General features: G+C 40.2%; 1 protein-coding gene and 1 pseudogene across 2 annotated transcripts in view; both read right to left on the reverse strand.

Moving 5' to 3' along the window:
• Positions 1-501: 501 nt before the first annotated feature.
• Positions 502-20,307, reverse strand: LOC133497494 (hexokinase-1-like; annotated as a pseudogene).
• A 148-nt stretch (positions 20,308-20,455) lies between these two features.
• Positions 20,456-23,097, reverse strand: part of LOC133497989 (hexokinase-1) — a 33,264-nt gene continuing 30,622 nt past the window's right edge. For both annotated transcript variants that reach the window (XM_061814316.1, XM_061814315.1), the window contains one exon: positions 20,456-22,042. In XM_061814316.1, the coding sequence (XP_061670300.1) occupies positions 21,895-22,042 (148 nt within the window). In that variant the 3' untranslated portion in view covers positions 20,456-21,894. The remainder of the gene's footprint in view (positions 22,043-23,097) is intronic.

Below are 23,097 nucleotides of genomic sequence, written 5' to 3' on the forward strand. Positions count from 1 at the left end.
TCGTGTCCCCCATTCATTTTGATCTTGGCTAGTTCATCATCAACCACACACGTTTTCTGAAGTGAGAAGTCACAATATTGTTCGGCGTACCTCTTTGACAATGATGCTGTCGTCACAAGTGCTGTCCAGGCCTAAATGCTGCAAGATGGAACTCACTTGCAGTAATGCCAATCTGTCACTGGAGAAACACACACACACACACACACACACACACAACACACACACACACACACACAGAGTCGGCAGGATGAAGAAAAATTAAGTTTGAATAAACTTGAAGCATACTAAAATAACTACCAATGTGCATTTAACAAAATGCAACTATGAAATCGAATTGATTGTTTGCCTCAAATGCTTTAAGACACAAAATCACCAATCAATTCCACATAAGACTGTTAGAATTCCTCATGATCAATCATTACGCAGGTCCCTACTGACAACATCAGTGAGATAAGCTAGCATCTAACAAAGAAGTCTTCTTACCTCTCAATCTGAGAGAGGAACTTTGTTTCGAAGATGCCTCTGGTTTTCAGTTTGTCCGAAATTTGCCCTCTGAAGAGGAGGCCCCACTTGGTCAAATCAATTAGGATGTACTGCACAATTTCGCCGAGGGACATACCGCTGCACATTTTCTCATATCTGTCGTGGACAAAAACACACACACACACATAGTAAATATTACATAAATACACCGCCAGTCCATCTGAAAAGTATTGAAAGTGCTTCACTTTTTCCACATTTTGTTATGATACTGTCTTATTCCTAAATGAGTTGACTATTGTTGACCCTCAAATTTTTCTGTGAATGTCCTCGAGTGCCCCAGCGAGAGGCCAAACATCCATCCATCCATTTCGTGGACCGCTTATCCTCACTAGAGTCAAGGGCATGCTGGAGCCTATCCCGGCTATCTTCGGCCGAGAGACGGGATGCATCCTGAACCAGTCCCCAACCGATCCCAGGAGCTTAGACTCGAACTGTATTAACCATCTCTGGAGAGATCTGAAAATGGCTGCGGATCAAGACTTTCCATCCAGCCTGATGGCACTTAAGAGGTTCTGCCAAGAAGCATTGGAGAAACTTCCCAAAGATAGGTTGCGCCAATCTTGTGGCATCATATTTAAAGAACCGGTAGTTGCTACCAAAGACGCATCAACAAAGTATTGAGCAAAGCCTGAATGCTTGTGAACAGTTGTGCCGTTGAGAGACGAGTTTCTCAAATCATCTTCCCCCGTTGAAATGAATGGAACAGCCAATAATCCATTTCAGACTTCCAAGAAAAAAAAAGATATAACACTTTATCTTCCAATACCTTCAATTTTGTAATTTATAAACACTTGCAGTTTTAATAAATAAAATAATTTAACAGTTTTACCCACATTTATTTGGCTTCAATGCAATGGAGATTGTGCTACTTATTCAGATTGGCCACTTGGAGGCAGTATAATCCAGACAGACACATGGGGTTTCAAAACTAACTTTGTAAACTGTCCTCACTAGGGTCACAAGAGTGCCGGCACTCGGAGCCTATCCCAGCTAAATTTGGGGAAAGACAGATTACAACCTGAACTGGTTGCTAGTCAGTCACAGGGCAAGTATCAATACCATCACTGAGTGGGAATCAATCCCACACTGCCCACACCAAAGTCAGGTGTGTGTACCACTACAAAACTGGAGTCATATGACTAATTCTTCTTCAAAGGATAAAGAATATATGCCTGAGAGTATTTTGAGTCAGTCTACATGCATTCTTAGTCTGAACCTAAATAACTATGTGGTTTCAATACGCAAATTGTAATCTCTGTTTTTTGGGGGAACATTTGGCGGGGATCTCCTTCAAAATGAGTGCTTTTTGCACCAAAAAAAAGAACAGTTAATCACTTTGAACATTACACAAATTGTCTCTGTATTGTATGCAATTGAATATAGGTTGGAAAGGATTTACAAAACATTGTTTCATACAAATATGAATTGCACACTCTAAATTGCCCCTAGGTGTGATTCTGAGTGCGGCTGTTTGTCGCTATGTGCCCTGCGATTGGCTGGCAGCCAATTCAGGGTGTACCCCGCCTTTTGCCCGTTGACAGCTGGGATTGGCTCCGGCACTCCCGCAACCCTTGTGAGGATAAGCGGCTAGGAAAATGGATGGATGGATGAAAAAACTGATTCTATTTAAAAATGTGAGTTTCCACGCATGTCTACATATTGCAAAAGGAATCAGTTATTTCCCACGCATTCTCATTCATTCCCATGGGGAATGATCATTTGAGGTAAGGTTTTACAGATGGTTAAGGTGGGTCTGTATTTTATCAATGAGTTGTTTTTTTTATTTACTTTGTATCTGTCATACAACTGTAAAAAGAAGAGTTTCTTTCTCTACAATTAATATAAGTGTTCGGATGGGTACATCCTCAAAAGATAATTTTTATTTTGATCATTTCTCAAGTGGAAAAATAAGTTATTTGGTGGCCTGGAATTAATTGAGTTTCACTATAAGTGTCACTGCACTCTTTTCCTACCTCTTGCTTTTTAATGTCCTTCCGCAAAAGCCCCACCACATCTTCTCCTTCACAGTTGGTCGCTTTAAACCCTTTGGTCCACATCATCAGCAAGCCCTGTGTACGCGCACACACAGCCTTAGAAAATTCCACTGTTACGCGTGTGAAGAAATACAAAATACAAATAGACAGGTGCTCACAGTATCCTGAGGCTGGTCTGAAAGCAGGGGAACGAGAAAGTGAAGCCCAGAGGAAGATGAGGAAGTCATTTATACAACGCACAATGTGATCAAACAGCTGGAAGAGGAAAGGCATGATGCGCTTGTAAAATGTGCTACAGCTGCGCCGCCATGCTGCCATTTGGTGATTATAAAAAAGGAGCACTAATCTCGTTGACCTTATAGCAATCGTCCATTTTTATAGTGCTTTTCATTTGGGTTACAGGTGAGCCAAACTGTTTAATGCCACTTCCAATTAAAGATTACTGACAAATTGAACACAAGACAAAGAGAATGCCGCCTTGTGTATTTAAAACAACTACAATGCCAATGCTAAGTAGCATCTATGTTGTGGTGCTATAATCCCTTAAGGAACTGACTGACAAAATATGGTGCAGCAACAGATGTAGAGAGGCAATGGAACAGTTCTCTGCGTCGTATGTTATTTATCTTGGACAAAGAATGGCGTAGTAGTGCAGTACTGATGATCTAAGAGGAGTACAGATTTCTCACTGAACGGTTTATTTTTCTGTCTTGTCTTATGCCGCCCCCAAGTACCCAAGGCAGTCATACCAAAAAGTGGTGCACACTGGCCATTCAGTCTCTACCGTTGTGATAACTTTTAAAAATATTTAACGTTGTCATTATCGTATGTTTTGATACAACATGATATTTTTTACCATGCCCACGGACCTCAAAGTCACCATTGTATGTTATTTAAAACATTACCCATGCAGTTAATCAAAAGTTAGAATTTTTCAGGTCAACATTTTTCTTTTTTTAAGAGGGACACAGGTCCAAAGGTAATAGACGGGATTACCTTGACAAAAAAAAAAAAAAAGTCAAGTCACCACTAATCCCAAACACCAGCCAGTCTACATTAAACCTGCTACTGATCTGATTACAAAGTTACCACTGAACTGGCAGCTTGCAACTATCTAGCTGCCATTTCCAACTTTCCCTCATCACCAAGTACAGTTTATACTGTTTCACTTACATTGTCAGATTTTTGATTTTGTGTATTATTGTCGCGAGTGAATAATTTATCATCACAGCAGATCTGAATATGACTACGTTCCACACACTATTTTGTCATGTTATCTGCTGCCCCCTATTTGTTTGACGTGTAATGCACAAGGTTTTCGTTTGGATGATGAGCCCACCTCCTCTCCTGTTCCCTGCATCACTTCGAGAGGAATGGCGTAGATTTTGTTGTGCATCTCCACTGATCTCTTCTTCCCAGAGCGAACTTTGACCATCAGAACTCTAAAATTGGTTCCTCCTAAATCCAAAACCGGGAAATCGCCATTTTCTGCAGTCAGATGCAAACACGTCGACAAGGTAATCAGTGGAATTCAATTTTGAAATGCACTTCAATGTTCATGGCTTGCATTGAACTGAGTAATTATTCTTTGAACAATGCGAACACCACTAAATTTCTCAAATTGCGAATTTACAGTAGGTATGACATCTTGTCAAAAACAAATCCAGGAGTGAGGAAGCAGGTCTGGCTAGGATAAAACTTTCTCACTGCAGATCGGTTGTTTGTAAGAAAGTCAGGACAGAATGTGGGCACGAGTAAATCGTGACATGACATAGCTCCTTAGGCTGCTGATATTGCCTTCGTCGTTTGCGCCTCCCGTTCCAAATCATGACCTTGGTGTACGTAAAAAGCTGTCTGACTATGCACAGACTAATATTTTATATTTTATCTCCATGCATTTATGCACCTTTTTTTTTTAGAGTGCTCACAAGAAAATGGGTTAAAGAATAAGCAATATTTTGGTTCTGTCTAACCTGAGCCATCGGGAATGCTGCACACAAAAGTTGGCAACATTTTGACTGTGGCGGAATCCTGCGTGGCCTTCGAAAGGCCATTTTGGATCTCTGTCTTCATTCGCATCTTTACCTGAAGAAACATCCAAGATTTTAATAAGTACAACAGCGCTTCAGTCTCACACGCACACAAACAAAATCACTTTCATTGTGCCCTCGTCACCTCCTGCAGCTGATCAGTCGTGAGGCGAAACTCCACCAGAGTTTGCTCAATTTGCTGCGACTGCTCAGCGAGTCTGTAGGCGACGGCCGTCACCATGGCGGCGCCTTTTCCGCTTCCGCTTTCCGACAGGAGGAACTGCACCTCAGAATCCGGGACTAGCCCATGGACTGCCTCATGAAGGCGATGGGCGTACCTGAAGTAGATTTACCAGAGAGGGAGTCATTGTGAAGTTAAAGATACTTCTATAACACAGTCTAGTTTTGAGTGTCCAATTGATGCATGTTTTTGGGATGTGGGAGCAATGTTCCCACTAAACTGCGCATCTGCGGAATTGCATGCTTGTAGCACACACTGAAAATCGATCCAGCGCAGTGAACTAGACCCTAACTTTGGTTTTTTTATACACAGCAGCACGCAGCATGCTCAGCCACACCATGTCACAGACTCTACTTCTTGTTTACCTGACACCGCCCACCTCCGGTACACTCATAATTACAAACACCCCACCACCAGTGTTTTATTTTGAAACATAGTCTGAGCAACGTAGAGCAAAGACGAGTTAGACATGCTGCTTATGTTTACGCTTGATAATAAAGCCAAAAGTAAAGAAAAAAAAAAGTTGTTGCTTTAATGAATGTCAGAGTATGTGAATAATAATAATAATAATAATTTATTATTATTATCATTATTATAATGAATAAAAAGTGGTGAAACTGGATGACATTTTCTCTTTTTTGAGTAAAAAAGGTATGGTCTGAAGCCAAAGCAGAAAGTACAGGAGGAGATGGTGTATAATGTTAAAATTCCAACTTGGCGGAGCCTGATAGAGGATGAAAGCACAGATGATACAGTGCACAAAAAGCTAATTCTGTATTTTAAAAATAGGAGACATCATAACATTAACCTTAAAACTGTTTGGTAGCATTATTCAGCTTTCAACATGCATTGCTAAAGATATTCTGCAAGCAATAATTCAGTTCTACACCAAGAAAAACGATATCATTGTGGGTTAAAAACAAATAAATGAAAAAGTAGAAAGCAACATTTGATATTTACAGTTCATAGTTGGCTTGTATTTTTTTGTTTGTTGACATTTTCATTACAAGTTTGCAAAAACACAAATAAAATTGTTCTTGAAATTTTCTGATGGTAATGTAAATGCTGTAATCGGAATCTTGTAATGAGGCATGTAACTTCAATGGATAACACCGATCTGACTTCCACTTGCCAGGCTAAATTTACTGTTACTCCTCTCCAACATACAAAAATGTTAGTCACACTCAGTCAAGATATTAGTTAGTATACATCCATTTTCCAAGCCACTTATCAATTCACTACTTCCTCGACACCAATTAATATAGTACTTCTTTATTTAGATAAGGCTTCAGGGGGCATCTTGGGATGAGCACACAAAGCAAAAAAAGGTGGATTTGCAAATCTTCGAAAAAAGAAGGAAATTTCTAATTATGATGAAGTACCTTCTGTTTTGCATGGTGGTTGTGGTGTAAATAAATGAGCGTTTGCACGACTTACTGCGGGTGCATCTTGTAGAGAGATCCGTTGATGCCAACAGTGGTGCGCAGTCGGGCCACGCCTTTGTTCTCCTCGAGTCTCTTGAGGATGCCCGCCAGCACCGCCGCGATCAGGTTGGCAGAGCGGAAAGACACAATGGTGCAAACCTAATGGAGCGGATGAGGGAGGGAAAAGAGATTTTTAAAAATGAATCCATCGATCCTTTCCTCAAACACACTGCTTGTGAAGGGGTAATTCAAAATTAGAAGCTATCCCAGATGAGCTGATGTATGTAATGGGCAAAGTTCACCCGCGAATTTGATAATCACATGCCAAACATATTAAGAAAAATTATTCAAACTCACTTGCACAGCAATGGTCAGTGTTAGTCTACAATTAGCCTGACATACATGTTTTTGGCACCAAAATTAGGCCAGACTCGGTTCCAGAAAGGAGGAGTCTATTTTGCCAACTATACCCACATGTTGAACGGCGACGCAGTCGTCATCTGAGGGCTCTACACCAAGTCTGGTTAAAACCTCTTTAGCCTTGGTTAATCCCTTGTTACTCCGAAACAAGACAGAGACAGAAAGAGAGACAGTGATATGATCTTATAAAGCAGCGTGTGTCCTGAACTTTTTCAGATCAACTCAAGGGTGGCAGTTTTCAAAGTTGAAAGCTTCACATGAGAATCAATGGGAATTAATCAGACTCCGGAGAAAATTGTGAGATGGAAAATTCCTAGTATTTGAGGTTTGATTACGAAGGAAGCAGAAAATGTTGAAGTGAAAAAGACAACTTGCAGTATAAGCTTGCCGACTGGGGTTTAGAGTACAGTACTTATTCTGCCAAACCAAAGATCACGTTTTAAAAGGCATTAAAAATAGACATTAGTAATGGTAGAGTCAACCGCTGGGGGGAAAAAAGAGATTTTAAAAGACTGCATGCTATTTTGTGAAAATGCACCATATATGTTATAATGTATCCGGTTAATTCCCATGGACAATGGCCACGTTGTCCAAAGTTGGACATTTTTTTGGAGCCAAATTGGAAATTTGATTCCTTCTTGTGACAGAAAACCTACTTATATATTACCTTTAGATCACAATCTTATAAGTTTAGGAATAGCTTCTACAAACTAAAAGATATTGATTCACTGTTTCTGTAAAAAGGAGTAGAGCATGGAACAAAATAGGGCTCCAACTGTTTTTTTTTTTCTTGCTTCGGGGATCTTCTGAGTTCACTGCCCACCCTCTCAGTTTGAAGCGATTTGTATGTACAGTAACTACTTGTTAATAAAGAGCTAATTGTGAAGCTCAGCAGAGCAAATGCGAGACGACAACATGCCTATGTCATCAATGCCAAGCGCACATATTTGATAGTAGGAGCGGGAAAATGGTGAAAATACACTAGTTTGCAAACAGTGTTAAATACACCAAAGGAGAAGATGGTGGTCCGAGAAAATAAAAGTGATATAGGTGAACACAGAAAAACGCAAATCTACCAGAGTCGTCCAAATCCCCACTTGCTATCAGAGCCTGTCTGATCTCAGCAGCTAAGCAGGGCCAGTCCTGGTTCCGACTTATTAGGAATAACCAGTGCTGGGGAAGTAGGCCGGTCACCTGCTCCCATAACAAAAACACTACACATTGCTGAAAAAATAATTTGTCAACAGTATATATTTTCTTTTCATTTTTATTGTGAATTTTTTATTTCATCATGTCAAGCACATTGAGTTACCTTGTGTATGAAATGTGCTACATTACTAAATTTGCTTTGCTTTACTAAAATATTCAATAGCTGCAGCGCTAGAACCCACAAGCATGCAACATTTAAAACCATTAACCCCTAGAGCCAGGTGTCGCATATCATTTCAAGACGAATAGAGGTCAACACCTGCCTGTGTGTAACTTTAGAAATAAATTGATCTCTACTCAAGAATGATTTCCCCACTCTTGCATTTGATTAAACCACACCTAGTATGTACTGTAATTACTCTCTTGCCTTGTTCACCCCACTGACATTTGGATTTTGGCCTGTTTTATTGACGCTTCTCCTGTACCTCGGCCTTAATCACCATTTTATGATAAAGGGCAATAAAAAAATAACTTGAGTTGCTGCTAAGGTACTGACTGGAATGAGCAATTGAATCATTCAAGATGCATATCCACTTTGCCTTTTTAATATGACTTACTTCTCAATGGCAAAAGCATGCTTGGTTTCAATCTTCCCTTTAGTAAGAAGCTCAGCGGTGGTCCTTCCCGCAAACAGCCGACCGTCTCTGGCCATCTTGACCAGAATGAGTCGGACCAGCTCGCCCATGTACATGCCGCTAACCATCTTCTCAAACCTGCAGCCCACGAAACAAAGAAAAGTAAGAGTAGAGGTTGGAATTTGTCATCCCTGAATATTCAGTTCTTTATTATATGAATACTCTTCTTCTTTTCCTTTCTGCAAAAACAAAATGTAACTACTCCTGACCTTCTCTGTACTTTTCCACAAGCATCCTCAAGGCAAATAATGCATCTGTGGTACTCTTTCTTGGCATGAAACCATACTGTTTCTCACAGATACTTACTTCTGACCTGAGTCTAGCATCCACTACTCTTTCCCATAACTTCATTGTGTGGCTCATCTTTATTTCGCTGTAGTTTCCACAGTTCTGAACATCATCTTTGTTCTTAAAAATGGGAACTAGTAAACCTTTCCTCCATTCTTCTGACGTCTTCTTTCCCGCTAGTATTCTATCGAATAAGTTGGTCAAAATCTCCACAGCCACCTCACCAAATTGGTTCCATACCTCCACTCCACTGGTATGTCATCAGGACCAACTGTCTTTCCATTTTCCATCCTGTTCAGTGCCTTTCTAACTTCCCCCTTACTAATCATTGCCACTTCCTGGTCATTCACACTTGCCTCTTCTACTCTTCCTTGTCTCCCATTTTCTTCATTCATTAACTTCTCAAAGTACTCTTTCCATCTACTTAGCACACTACTGGCATCAGTCAACATATTTCCATCGCTATCCTTTATCACCTTTACTTGCTGCACATCCTTCCCATCTCCATCCCTCTGTCTGGCCAATCCGTAGAGATCCTTTTCTCCTTTCGTATCCAACCTAGTGTACATGTCGTCGTATGCCTCTTGTTTAACCTTCCCCACCTCTACCTTTGCCCTATGTCGTGCATCTCAATGTACTCCTTTTGCCTCTTCTCAGCCCTCTCTGTGTCCCACTTCTTCTTCGCTAATCTCTTTCCTTGAATGACTTCCTGTATTTTGGGGTTCCACCATCAAGTGTCCTTCTCCCCTTTCCTACCAGAAGACACACCAAGTACTCTCCTGCCTGTCTCTCTGATTACCTTGGCTGTCGTCGTCCAGTCTTCCGGGAGCTTCGGTTGTCCATCGAGAGCCTGTCTCACCTCTTTCCGAAAGGCCGCACAACATTCTTCCTTTCTCAGTTTCTACCACCTGATTCTCTGCTCTAGCTTTGCCTTCTTAATCTTCCAACCCGCTACCAGAATCATCCTATCCACCACCATCCTATGCTGTCGAGCTACACTCTCCCCAATCACTATACTACTATCAATTCCAGAATGCACTCATCTCTCGTTGGGGAACAAAGTGGACACACCGATGATGATTCTGACTTCACAACTCTAGTCGTCGAAGCCACACGTCATCATGGTTTCGACGGTATCGTTCACCACAGCCATGATGTCGGCTTCATAGTCCTGAGAAAAACGGGAAAGACTTCAGTAATGGCGGCCCCGCGTCATAACGTGCTGCTGTACAAAAACTCCAGTGGTGGCGAAGACGTGACTTACTCCTCATTTTTTGATGTCTTTGTTGAGCAGCGTGACGACATCCATGCCCTCCACTCTGCTTGCCTTGCAGCGCTTTGTCCATTTTATCAGAGTGCTCTGCAGACAGATAAAGCAAAGCCCCCCCCCCCCACAAAAAAAAAACTCATTCAATAAAACGCTCTTAGTACTGCAAAAACAAAACCAAAAAGATTCACACATATGGAAAAAATCTAATTCTTGGGAGATCATTTTTCTGTTCATGTGAAAATCAGAAATAGTGTGTGTGAGAGTTAAAAATTGTGTGTGTGAAAGGAATCTCAAACGGAACATGGAAACTGTCAAACGGCGATTGGCGCTGCCGTGCAAAAAGTCCCCCTCTCGGCCCGAGAGGTTTTTCTGTTGGTTATGAGCCGTTTCTCCAATGAGCGTGACAGTTGCTTTGGGTGTGTATGACAATTTTGTTGGCTCTAACTAAAGCTTCATGTAGTTTATCACCACGACTGACACGGAGATGTTGGGAAACAAGATGGTGATGATAAATGAAGAGGAAACGTTACGGTGTTTGGAATGTAGTTTTACCTCGTCCAGTTTGGTTTGTTGGCAAGGGAAGGAGAAGGTGAACCCAACTGGCAGTTTCTTGTCTTTAATCTTTTGTTTTTCCATGAAGTCACCCAGACACTCTGCCACATGGTCGAACAACTGGAACAGGGCGACAGGGGACGTGTGAGTGTGTGTGTATGCGAACGTGCATGCGTGCGTGTGAACACACTCTTGTTCCGCTCCCATGCATGATGTCCTCTGGTGTTTCATAGATCTGGCTCTCCATCTGAAATGTTTGTTTCTTCTCATGACTGACTTTAACGCGAAGGATCCTGAAGGCACTTCCTCCCAAATCCAACGCAATGAAGTCTCCTTTCTCTGTGGAGGAAAAACAAAATGTCACACAGGCAGAAACAATAAGTCGTGGAAGAGCTGGAAGGTAAAACAACACCTTCAACATTACTGTGATGATATATTTTGCCTCATCTACGAAGGACCTCGCCGATAGCCCTATTTTAAAAATCTGGCCCAGGTCAAAGGTCTGCCCATCCTAGGTATGGCATGAGGTCAATAGTGTTTCCCTTTTCTTCGTGTGACAGGAAATCATATTGTATAGTTGTATACAGGTACAGAGAGTGGTAAAAAATATACATATACATTTCGATATGATATTCGATGTCTTATGTTACACATTTACATGTAATGTACGCCTCCAACCTGAACTCTATGACTTCATCAGGGAGCTTGCATTTTATGATCATTAGCGTAGCATGTTTGTTGCTCCTCCACCAAAGATCAGAAACGACTGCCCATGAGTTTGTTTTAACTTAAACCAAGACAAAAAATGTCGACTACAACACCGAGTTGTGGAGCTGCAAAAAAAAAAAAAAAAAAAAAAAAGATGAGCTAATCTGAAACATTAACATCAGAACAAAAGAGTTAGAACATAAGGAAACATATTTGGCTCACTAAACAGACTGACGCGCTGACCTGAGCCGTCGGGGATGGAGCGCACGAATGTCGGCAACATCTTAAGAGATGATGTGCTGCAGGTGTCGCGGCCCAATCCTTTGACCAGCTCCCCACGGAAGCGCTGCGTGATGTCCAGAAGCGTCTCATCGGAGAAGCGCATGGAGTACAAGTACTTGTCAATCTGACGACACACACAAAAGGAACCGTTAACAGAACACCGATACAATCAAACATATTACATACATTATCATAAAAGTTAAATAAATAGGGGTTGTTGGTTTATATGTGCCCTTGCTATTGGCTGGCGACCAGTCCAGGAGTTCTGACCCAAAGACAGATGAGACAGGCGGCAGACAACAACGCGACCCCAGTGAGAACAAGTGGGCAGGGTGGATGGCTCCTTGCAGTTCGGCATTAGCTAATTCACCTACTCGTGGGAATGGAATCTGAATTTATTCTTAGTAGTTCACGGAAACCCCCACTTAGTTGCGTAATATTTTTCCTGATCCCCTGGGTAGTTTTTATTCCCCCTTCAGCCCCTACATTCAAGATTTTTTTCTCTCTTAAAAATTTAAAAAAAAAAAAAACATTTGAATGAATTTATAATGAGCGTCAATTATTTGCAAATATTCCCTAGGGCATAACCTCTCACCAATCTCAGTCACTGAATGTTCCTTGGTAAAAAAAGGGACCATTTGTGGATCTGCTTACAACTTTATAATTCCACACCTGCATTGTGAATTTATCTCACGTCTGAAATACATCACAATGTTTAATCATTACCATTCTATCCCCGTACAAAGAGGAAGTGAATGACATCAAACCAGTCCCATGACGACATGAATCATTGCCACAATTGATAAATAACATCATAGTTTCTAGTACACACTGTAGTTGCCCTTTTCTCTTAACATCTCAGTACTGGTTGAAAACTTTCCAGTGTTGACGCATTCACACAACCTGTGTCGCTTTTTTTTTTTTTATCTGGAAAACAGATTTGTCTTGGCATGACCATGAATGATGAGGAATATTTTATTCAAAATAAGATATTGTTAATTTTGGGTATAATCAAAATATTTGTATGTGATCAGGAATACAATCGCATCAAAATTCAACCTGAACATTCTTTGACATAACCACAACTCATTTAAAAATAATAAATAAATGCAAGCTATGATTAGGGATGGGGATGATAATAAATTCAGGGTTACTCATATTATATATATATATATATATATATATATATATATATATATATATAGCATAACTTTGAACTACACTACACATAATCACAAAAACAGAGACATGACCTTCTGACAAGGTAGAGAAAAAAAAAAAAAGTTGGCCTTTTAACAACTATTTTGATATGTCCTTAAATTTTGGAAGCCCTGATTTAGATAATACAGTACTGATAAAACTGAAAATATGCATGATTTTATTTTCAGAGAAGAAATGTTTTGATGCTTATGGAAAGCATCATTTACTAAATATCCTTGATCTCCATGTACTAGTATGCTCTTCGTCCTCAGGAATGCGACATTTCAGCATTGAAGCAGAACAACTGAACCTTAGTTGTAAGGTTTTATTCCACTACTAGTGTCACTTTTGGCCTGCCAGTATGCAATTCAACCTTACTAATAAACTGCTATTCTTCACTTCCTTACCTCACTCTCCATTGCTCTGTATTGTTGACCCCAAGTGTTTAAAATCGCATCAATTGTTAATGTTTGGTAATGCAAAAAATGCTTGCTATATCTCAAAGTTATCATTTATGATATGACAACTTGACATTTTGGTACGGCTTCTAACAAGAATCATGGAAGTTGACAAATGATTTGCCTTCGGGAACCACATAAAATTGGAAACAACAAAAACAGCGTCATCTTTTGGATCTCATGAGGCACTACATATCGAAATAAAATTAAACAGACTTTTGTTTTTTCTTTCATGTTATTCCTGACAATAGGTGTGCAAATGTAAATATTGTCGCGGCGTTTTGAAAGTTTCTTACTATCGAAATGTTTACCTGGCTATTTTGTGGTTGGCTATGAGCTCAACCATGTACAACCCCATCATCCACTGCTATCTAAACCAAAGGTAAAAGTTTATGTTTCCAATAAATTGTAATTGAATTGTTTTTTGGTTGTTTTTTTTTTTTTAAAGGAGGACAAAATGGAGCTGCAGCACACCCACACCTTCAGAGTGACCACGACACGCAGCCAACCCAAAAACAGCCCACGCGCCTCCATCCGTGCAAACGACTAAAGCGACATCAGCAAAGATTGTGGGCAAGGATGGTGCAAAGTTGCCAGAATGCCTACGTGGACACATTCACGGTACAAAAAAAAGGTTCTTCGTGCGTACTCACATTAAGGCTCATGATAATACAGGAGAAGCCACCATCATTGTTTTCTGTGGAAAAAAGCATAGAGTATATGAATGGAATATGAATATTCGCAGTGATGCTTCTGCTTGTTTGGCAACCTAATGATTATTTGCTGCCGCTGTATAAGGGGAGGGCCACAGAAACTACTTTGCTTGTAGGTCGGAGCATATTGCTGCTGAACCATTTTTAAACAAACGCTCCAAGACCGCACTCTCCTCCCACCCGATGGATTATTGCGTGAAAAAAAAAGGAATGAATAAAAGCACTTATTAGCCTCGAAAGCATTTTCAGTATCACAAAAGTGAATACACCACTCACTTTTTCTAAAATACGTCTTTTCTTTGGATTACAGTAGAAATGACACTTTGCTACTTTGTAATGTAGTCACTGTATAGCTTATATGAATACATTTATAAATTAGAATGCATTTTATACATTTACTGGCCCCTCAGAATAACTTCAACGGAGAAAATACTGGCAAGAGAAACGAGTCCAACCCAAAGTGAAAACTTACAAATTGGGCTGACTTGCATTTTTCTTTTTCCTTCCCTGGTGTCACCTAACTTGTTAGTGCGAAAAGGTCTCAGGTGTGCTCAATGTAATGTTATTGCGCTCTTGACCGGAAGTTCAATGTGGTTCATCATTACGGCAATCGAGCTTTAACATTTGATCGTCCAGAACTAAATTTGTAGATAGCAACGTCGCTCACCTGTTGCAATTATGTTTTGAATAGTTGGGATTTTTTTTTTTTTTTAAATCGAAGATATTTGAGTAATTGCGACTAGTCAAAATGGGATCTCTCCAATACAGTTTTGCAAAGTCAAAACAGAACTACCGATACAATTTTTGCCGTTCATGTGTTACGGCATTTTGCATCACAAATGTTCACAATTCAGTTGCAGATGTTTGCGAGAGAATGATGTATGTCGATAAGTAAATTGTACATGTGTGTAAGATAATGATGAACTGCCACCTAAGGTATTCAATGAACAAAAATGCTTATTACGGTATTGTGGTTGCAGTTTGTGTTGTCAGCATGATAGACAGTGCTGAGCTTTGCGCTCCTGCATTGGGCCCAACTAGATGTGTACGTAATGTGGCAAATGAGTGCAAAAAGTTATTTCTTTTTCAAAATAAAACAAACTGTTAATTTGTGACCTTACTTCTAACAGTGTAAATACAGGGCATCATATTATTTTGAAAACTTAAAGTAACCCTAACCCAACCAAAATAATTTTGCCAAATGTCAGACATGAAAATGTAGACTGAGTGAAATTTACATCAAATACGCTACTGCACTTACAAAAATAAGTACACAAGTAATTTGTTTGTGAGAGAGAGAGAGAGAGAGAGAGAGAGAGAGAGAGAGAGAGAGAGACATCATGAACTATAAAAGTGATCGATAAAATGCGTGATCTACAGGGCCAGTGCAACAGATGGGCCTAGTTGTATTAACAGTTGTCAAATATATAATATTTGAGAAATTTACCTCCAACTTACCTTTACGTTTCCTGGTTTGGATGTGCTCCTGAATAAGTGCACAGCACTTTGCTGGGAAACCCACTTTTTGTATGTGTTCGGTTACACATGTTGATACCGTTTTCGTTCCTATCTGTACTTTTTTCAAGCCATGCCCATCTGAAACTTTTTTTTTTTTTACCAAGTGGTTTTTATCAATTTCCCTGGCAGACTTTCGCCATACTGGAAACGTGCAGACCGTTCGATAACATATGCGTACGCATGTCTATAATTTAAGTCTATGCCGTAGTAAACAGAATGCTTCTCTAAGAAATGTTAACATCAGAGTGAAAACAATGATCAAATACCGCCAAAATGCTGCCTTTAAATCGGAAAGTTGTCGTTATCATAAACACCAAATTTAATGCAATGCCGTGAACAGGTAGCAATGCCGTTATCCGCTATCACATCTGTGACTAATTTCACGACGAGCGTTGCCGATAGATGCTGGCGCCCGGTCTTGATCACCCCCCCCCCCCCCACTCAAAAAAAATAAAAAAACATTCTCAACGAATCTACACGTTTCTCAACAATGACATTTTCAGCTGAAAAAACTCAGAATTCCGTGAATCTGCAGAAAATTCGCGTCCCTGATCTATCCGGGCTTGGGAATGGCCTACTGGACGCACAGGAATTGTGCCTCCCTTCGGGCTGCAGATAGTCAAAACAAGCAATCAAATAAAGTCAGCACATAAGATACAGAATTCACATACTACCTAATCTATGTTAAAGGGGAAATCCAGTGCTTTGCATGAACAGTGTATCCAATAGGTCATGTAATATGTACCCTATTTTGACAACGCTATGTTAAATCATCTCTCATTTAATAGTGTTTTGAGAAAATTTTTATTGACAATGACGAATTTTCAGGGTCGCTGCCATTTTCGGAAGTCACATGATCTACGTACGCGGATGTGACGTCTTACATGCCACAACAAAGGCTCGATTACATGGGACACAATTATCCCTGGTGCTAATTTTTTGGATTTAGGCTCATCTGTTGAAGAAATAGAAGTATTGGTTGATCGAGAAGGCGGAGGAATACTTCCATACAGATTTTAATCTGTGGCTGGAATTAATGTTGAATATTCAGATGAAGAGTTTGTTTTCAAAACGCGACATGGGCATTTTTTTCAGATTTACGCAACTCGCGCCAAAATTATCCAGCTCCGAATGGTAGTTATCGGGATACTCTGATTTTTCTTGAAAGTGCGACATATCGTTCTATATCAGCCAAGGAAGATCACGTTTTATTTCAAAACGCGACATATCGAGATCTTATTTAGAGCAAAATGCGACATAATTTCGTTCAATCAGCGTGCGCTGCTGAAGCAACCAGCATCCAATCAGAATTCGTCTAGAGGGAAGTTCCCGTATCTTCCACATCATCATCCAAAATGGCTGCGCCCGCTTTTGAGAGAGATGCTAATGCCGAGTTTGATTTTATGTACGAGACACCGGAGAGAATGAAGCTGGGAAGGAAAAGAAACCCAGCGGAAACGGAGTCAGAAAAGAAGAAGTGCTTGCTATGATAGTAGACCCTATTTTTTCTCTTTGTGAAGTTGACCCATTGTTTCCTTTTTTATCACATTTGGATTTTCTTTTACATGAATTCTATTTTTAATAGAATCTACTGATGTGTGAATCAGTAATGTTTCTTTTCTACTTATGAATTGAAAAAAAAATAAAGACTTTTGATCTTTTTAGATTGTTTTTGTTTACACTGAAAAATATCCAGTACAGAGTGCAGTAGCAAACCTTTTCATTGTTTTGCCATGTGATACATTTTACCATGTTTTTTTATTTGGATCCTTGGCATGCATTTTTGTCGATTTTATCTTTACAGTGTTTCTTGCTTTCAAGCTGAACTAAGTCTTGTATTTTGTTTATCAATGTTTAATAATATCAAATAAATGAATCAGTGATTGTGCTGGTTTACTTGCAGGGTGTCCCATTGTGAGGGTGCTTTTCCTATTTAATTTCAATTATTTATGAAATTATTGCAATTTAATACTTCAGTTCTCATCCAAGTACCATTGTATCTGAATGTAATAAACAAACTGTTTTGTCTATGATTGTGTAATGCTTGAATAGTGATTTTTTGTTGTTCAAAATATTTCACCAACGATCATTAATGAATGAATAAATTTTTATAATTCTATGCAATTTTTTTTGCCATTTTTTATAAGGAAAGTTATCGGCTATGAGTTAAGAAAAGTTGACATTAAAAGGAAATCAACATCCTTGGAGTAGACTCAATTTCTGTCTATGAGTATTATGAATACTGTTATTATTACTAAAGACTTATATCCTATTCTGCAGTGTTCTTTCCCCCGACAGCGACAGCTATAAATAAAATCAAAAGAAAGCAAACTCAATGAGTCAGATTTCAAACAGTGAATTTGTGAGTTTGAAACTGATTTCATTTTGGAGATGTGTGTATGAGATCGACTACCTATTTTTTTTCTGCTGGTATCCCCCGCAACCCATATTAACCTTGGTAGACTGGTTTGAAGCAGTTTACTTTCTTAATGATCTCACATCAACTTATAAACAAAATTAATCAACTGAGTGACACAATGCCTGCAGATGTCGGATTGCAAAATCACATACACATAAACAAAATTACAATGATGTAAACTCAGCCTTTCCAAGACCTCATACTGAACAAACAAACAGTTTCTAAATAACTGAAAAACACTTTTTTTTTTTTTAAAAGAAATTCCCATTTTTTTTATCTCCTTTTTCAACATCTGACATTAGTGAGCTAATTGTGAAAATTGTGACTGGTGACTGACCCTTATTTCTGATACCTAACTTCTAAATGTGGTGGTCATGGTCTTAAATATTATTTTAAAATGCTTGAAATGTTGAAAGGCAAATAGTTTTCATGATTGCCTATCAAAAGCAACTGATTTTTTAAAAAAAATACAGCTGCTCCTGAAGGTTTAAGTCGAAATTTGGATGTGTCTCACTTTGCCAAGAATAGAATGTTTGGATGTCTCATTTTGGAGAAAAAATGAAATTTGTCATCAAAAAAACTCGGTGAATATTAGAGCCAATATTTTTTTTTGTCGTATGGTGTTTAGTTAATTTTTAGCATCTCTTTCCATCCCCCAATAGTTAGAAACATAAATTGAGTTTATTGTTTTCACTTCAATACCAAGCCCTTTTCTCAAAATGAAAAAAACGGATATGTCTCATTTTGAAAACAAACTCTTCATATGGTTCTTCAGCCGGAATGACTCGGAGTCTGACTACTCGGAGGCCTACGCGTGACAAGTGCTTAACAAAGGCCCCCGGGAGCTCCGGGCTGGCAGCCCCGGATGGTTCTTCGGACAGGAATAACACGGAGTCTGAGGAGCGAGCTCGGCGTCGGGCCACGAGCCGAGCTTTCAAGTGGCGGAGGCCTTTAGCCTAGCTTCGGCGTCCGGGGTTAATGGCCTCCGCCGCCTGGAAGCTCGCTCACGGCCGCTGCCGGAGCTTGTGGCCCGCCTTCGGTTGTGGCGGAGGCCTTTTGCATAGCTCCGGCGTCCGGGGCTAACGCCGTCCGCCGCCTGGAAGCTCACTCGCAGCCGCCGCCGGAGCTTGTGGCCTGCCTTCGGTGGTGGCGGAGGCCTTTAGCATAGCTTGGGCGTACGGGTCTAACGAAGCGGGCGGAGGCCATTAGCTCCGGACGCCGAAGCTAGGCTAAAGACCTCCGCCACCACCGAATCTCAGTTAAAAAAGAATCATCCGAATATTCAACATTAATTCCAGCCACAGGTTCAAATCTGTATGGAAGTATTCCTCAGTTATCCCGATCAACCGATACTGCTATTTCTTCATCAGATGAGGATAAATCCGAGAAATCAGCGCTGGGCATAATGGTGTCCCATTATGCGTTTGGAAAGGCACGTTTCACGTCACATCTGCCCATGAAGGTCATGTGACTCTCGAAAATGGCAGCGTCATTGTTGATAAAAATCTTCTCAAAACACGATGAGAGAGGATTTAACATCACATTGTCAAAATAGGGTACATATTACATGACCTATTGATACACTGTTCATGCAAAGCACTGGATTTCCCCTTTAAAGTCAGATAGAAGCAATCAAATAAACAGAGTGAACACATAAGGTAGACAAATGACATACTACCTGTGTGAAAATATAAAGGATATGTTGATTTAAAGGATATGTGGATGGAAGGGATTCAAACCACAATGGCCCTCACGCTAGTGGTTGAAGGTTGAGTTTGATGTTTGGCCCTCGTTGTATACTCTACGTAGGTAATGTTGTTAGCGCGCTAGGCTAACTTAAGCCGAGCAGCTTCAACACGAATGATACGGCATCAACTTGGGTACTAAGATAACACTTGTTAAATTATAAGTCCTCACGGCCCTCGTCGTACAAGTTATGATGTTACTCATGTTCAATGTTTCTTCTACAGCACACGGGCGCGTTTCATTGTGAGCCAACTAAGCTAAGATGGTCTGGGCCTATAAGCAAGTTTAAGTTAACGTTTCTACTTGCCCAACGACCAACTAAGTACTCACGGTCCTCGCTGGAAACGAAACGTAGGTTTTGCCGGTCATGTAAGTACTAACGTTTGATGTTAAATATCAGTTCAACTCAGTTAAATATTAGAATACAATTTGTTGTTAGCGATTTAGCCTAGGCTAGGCTAATTTAGCCGAGTAGCTTCAACGCGAACGATACGGCTCCAATTTGGGTGCTAAAATTGCACAGATGATTTTAGTCCACTGGAGTCGTCAGCAAGAGTGTCCCACGTCCAGTATTCAAAACATTCGGTCCAAATTCAGCAAAATTTATTGAATTACGATCACGCTGGCCAGAGCCTCCTGTTTAAGATGCTCCCAGTTTGGGGCCCAGAAGCAAAGGCCTGAACGGGCTAAACATGTTCGTATCTAATAAAATGTGAGAATGGTTGTTTATTTTTCTTTTGGTTCTCCTACACTGTGACCACAACAAATGGCAGACAGAAGAAGAACAAAACATCACTCATTCTGACGTCGGCTTGATTTTATTTAGTGAAGGGTTGACAGTGTTGGACACAGCAAGCAATTCAACTGTTTATGTGATAGACACTGACACTTATAGTGGAGTGATTTATTTGGGGGAAAAACAGATTTTACTCTGTCATTAATTCGAGTTCTTATTGTTATTTGATTCTTTGCCTACAGAAACCTGATTTTTTTTTTTTAACTTATGCACAATGAATACTAATCAGCTTTGTCTACTTGTCTACATGTCAGCACGTCTCCTATTTCAATGGTACATTACTTTTAAAATTTGTAATACTGTAATGTTCTCCCAAAACACCATCTGGGAAGCAAACATCTTCAAGAACTGTTCTTATTGAGACAATAGTGTCTGAGAGTGCAAGTGAATTTGCCAACATCGTAATATTTTACCGAGTTACCTATAATATAGTACCTAAGATGGACCCCTGGGGGACACCAGGAGTCAACTTGGGAAAGGATTTCCAAGTCATGCATGATTACTTGCTTTTTGGTACAGCAAAAACATAAAAACAAATTAAGTAAATGATTTTAATTTAAATAGCTTCATCCTGAGTTTTGAGGAGCATATATCATACAGGAAGTGAGAACATTTAAAAGCCTCCTCTGCAGTGAGTAAATTGCTTAAGGTTTCAGCAAGTGTAATATTCTTCCACAGATTTGGGCCGGTGGTGCACCAACGGACACCCAGGATAGCACTTCACGTACTTGCATTGCTGTCGCTAACTGCTGAATTAACGCAGTGTATAACAGCAGCACACTTGGATTTGCCCAAATACAATTGTTCTTTGGACATATTTTACAGTAGAGAACAAGAGAATAAATCAAGCACGTTCAGTAAGCGCCTTAGTCTAGCAGAGATTGGATGTTTCGTGTTCATCTTTACACGACTGAGGTGATAATAAATAGCAGGTTTTTTCTGTGCGCTTGGATCATTATTGTAGCATTTAATCATCTCTGGATAGAAAAATAAAATAAATAACAATGCTACATGTGAAATATGTTTTCTACTGAAATAACATCTGAAAAGCTTTAAACAAAAACAGATTTCCCTTTCACATATTTTTTTTTCCAGATGCATTCTGCCGACTTTGGTACAAAATCTAATTTTAGGATCATCATGGAGGAACATTAATGCACCTTTGCAACCGCATTGAGACATTCTATAATCTTGCAGATAGCCTGCTGTCACTTGGAAAATCCCGAGGGTGGCAACATTACACACCACGGTGCAACGTTGCAGGAGTGTGCTATTGTCATCAAAGCATTGAGTTACGGCCATTTATAAAGTTACACTTGCTTTCGTAGCTAATATGGTGATGGTGCTAGTTATCTTTCTTCAACATGAAAACAATAAAGCAGCTCCTGGAGTGGCAGCTGTGGGGCCTTCGGGAGTCGATAGACGAACGAGGCTGAAGTGTGTGACAGTTATGAGGTGCTGTTCTCCTGTCTCAACCGGACCCCCACGGCTGTGATGAGCGCCGCCCCCTTGCCGCTGCCGTCCTCCGACAGCAGGAAGTTGACGTTGCAGTGAGGGGCCAGTTCCTTGACAGTTTGGTGCATGATCCGAGAGAAGCTACACAGACACGATATTTAGTTCAGATGATGTTAAGGAGGAGGTTTTTTTACTACCCCCGCTTCCCAATTAGAAGCAAATTTTCCTTATGTGACATAAAGTGAACCCTCGTTCATCACAGGAGAAATGTTGAAAGCCCCCCTCCTCCCCCACACTTTAAACAATTAAACTGATTAAAACACATTGTAAACACACTTTAACACACAACAAGCAATACAAACATATAACCCTAACAGTACATCCCCGCATATCCACAGTTGGTAAATTGCTCCCGTGGTGAATTTTGAATATCTTTTCTGATATACAGTGAAGAAAATGAGTATTTGAACACCTTGCTATAGTGCAAGTTCTTCCACTTAGAAATGGAGGGGTCTGAAATTTTCATCGTAGGTGCATGTCCACTGTGAGAGAGACAATCTAAAAAGAAAAATCCATAAATCACAATGTATGATTTTTTTTTTGACGATTTATTTGTATGATACAGCTGCAAATAAGTATTTGAACACCTGAGAAAAACAATGTTAATATTTGGAACAGTAGCCTTTGTTTGTAATTACAGAGGTCAAATGTTTCCTGAAGTTGTTCACCAGGTTTGCACACACTGTAGGAGGGATTTTGGCTCACTTCTCCACACAGATCTTCTCAAGATCAGACAGGTTTCTGGGCTGTCGCTGAGAAACAGCTCCCTCCAAAGATTTTCTCTTGGGTTTAGGTCTCGAGACTGGCGAGGCCACGCCTGAACCTTGATATGCTTCTTACGGAGGCACTCCCTTGTTTTCCTGGCTGTGTGCTTCGGGTCATTGTCATACTGAAAGACCCAGCCACGACCCATCTTCAATGCTCTGACTGAGGGAAAGAGGTTGTTCCCCAAAACCTCACAATACACGGCCACGGTCATCCTCTCCTTAATACAGTCCAGTAGTCCTGTCCCATGTGCAGAAAAACACACCCAAAGCATGATGCTACCACACCCATGCTTCACAGGAGGGATGGTGTTCTTGGGATCTAACTCATCATTCGTCTTCTTCCAAACACGGTTAGTGGAATTGTGACCA

This window comes from Syngnathoides biaculeatus, chromosome 3, assembly GCF_019802595.1.
Source record: "Syngnathoides biaculeatus isolate LvHL_M chromosome 3, ASM1980259v1, whole genome shotgun sequence".
In the NCBI taxonomy this organism is placed as follows: Eukaryota; Metazoa; Chordata; class Actinopteri; order Syngnathiformes; family Syngnathidae; genus Syngnathoides; species Syngnathoides biaculeatus.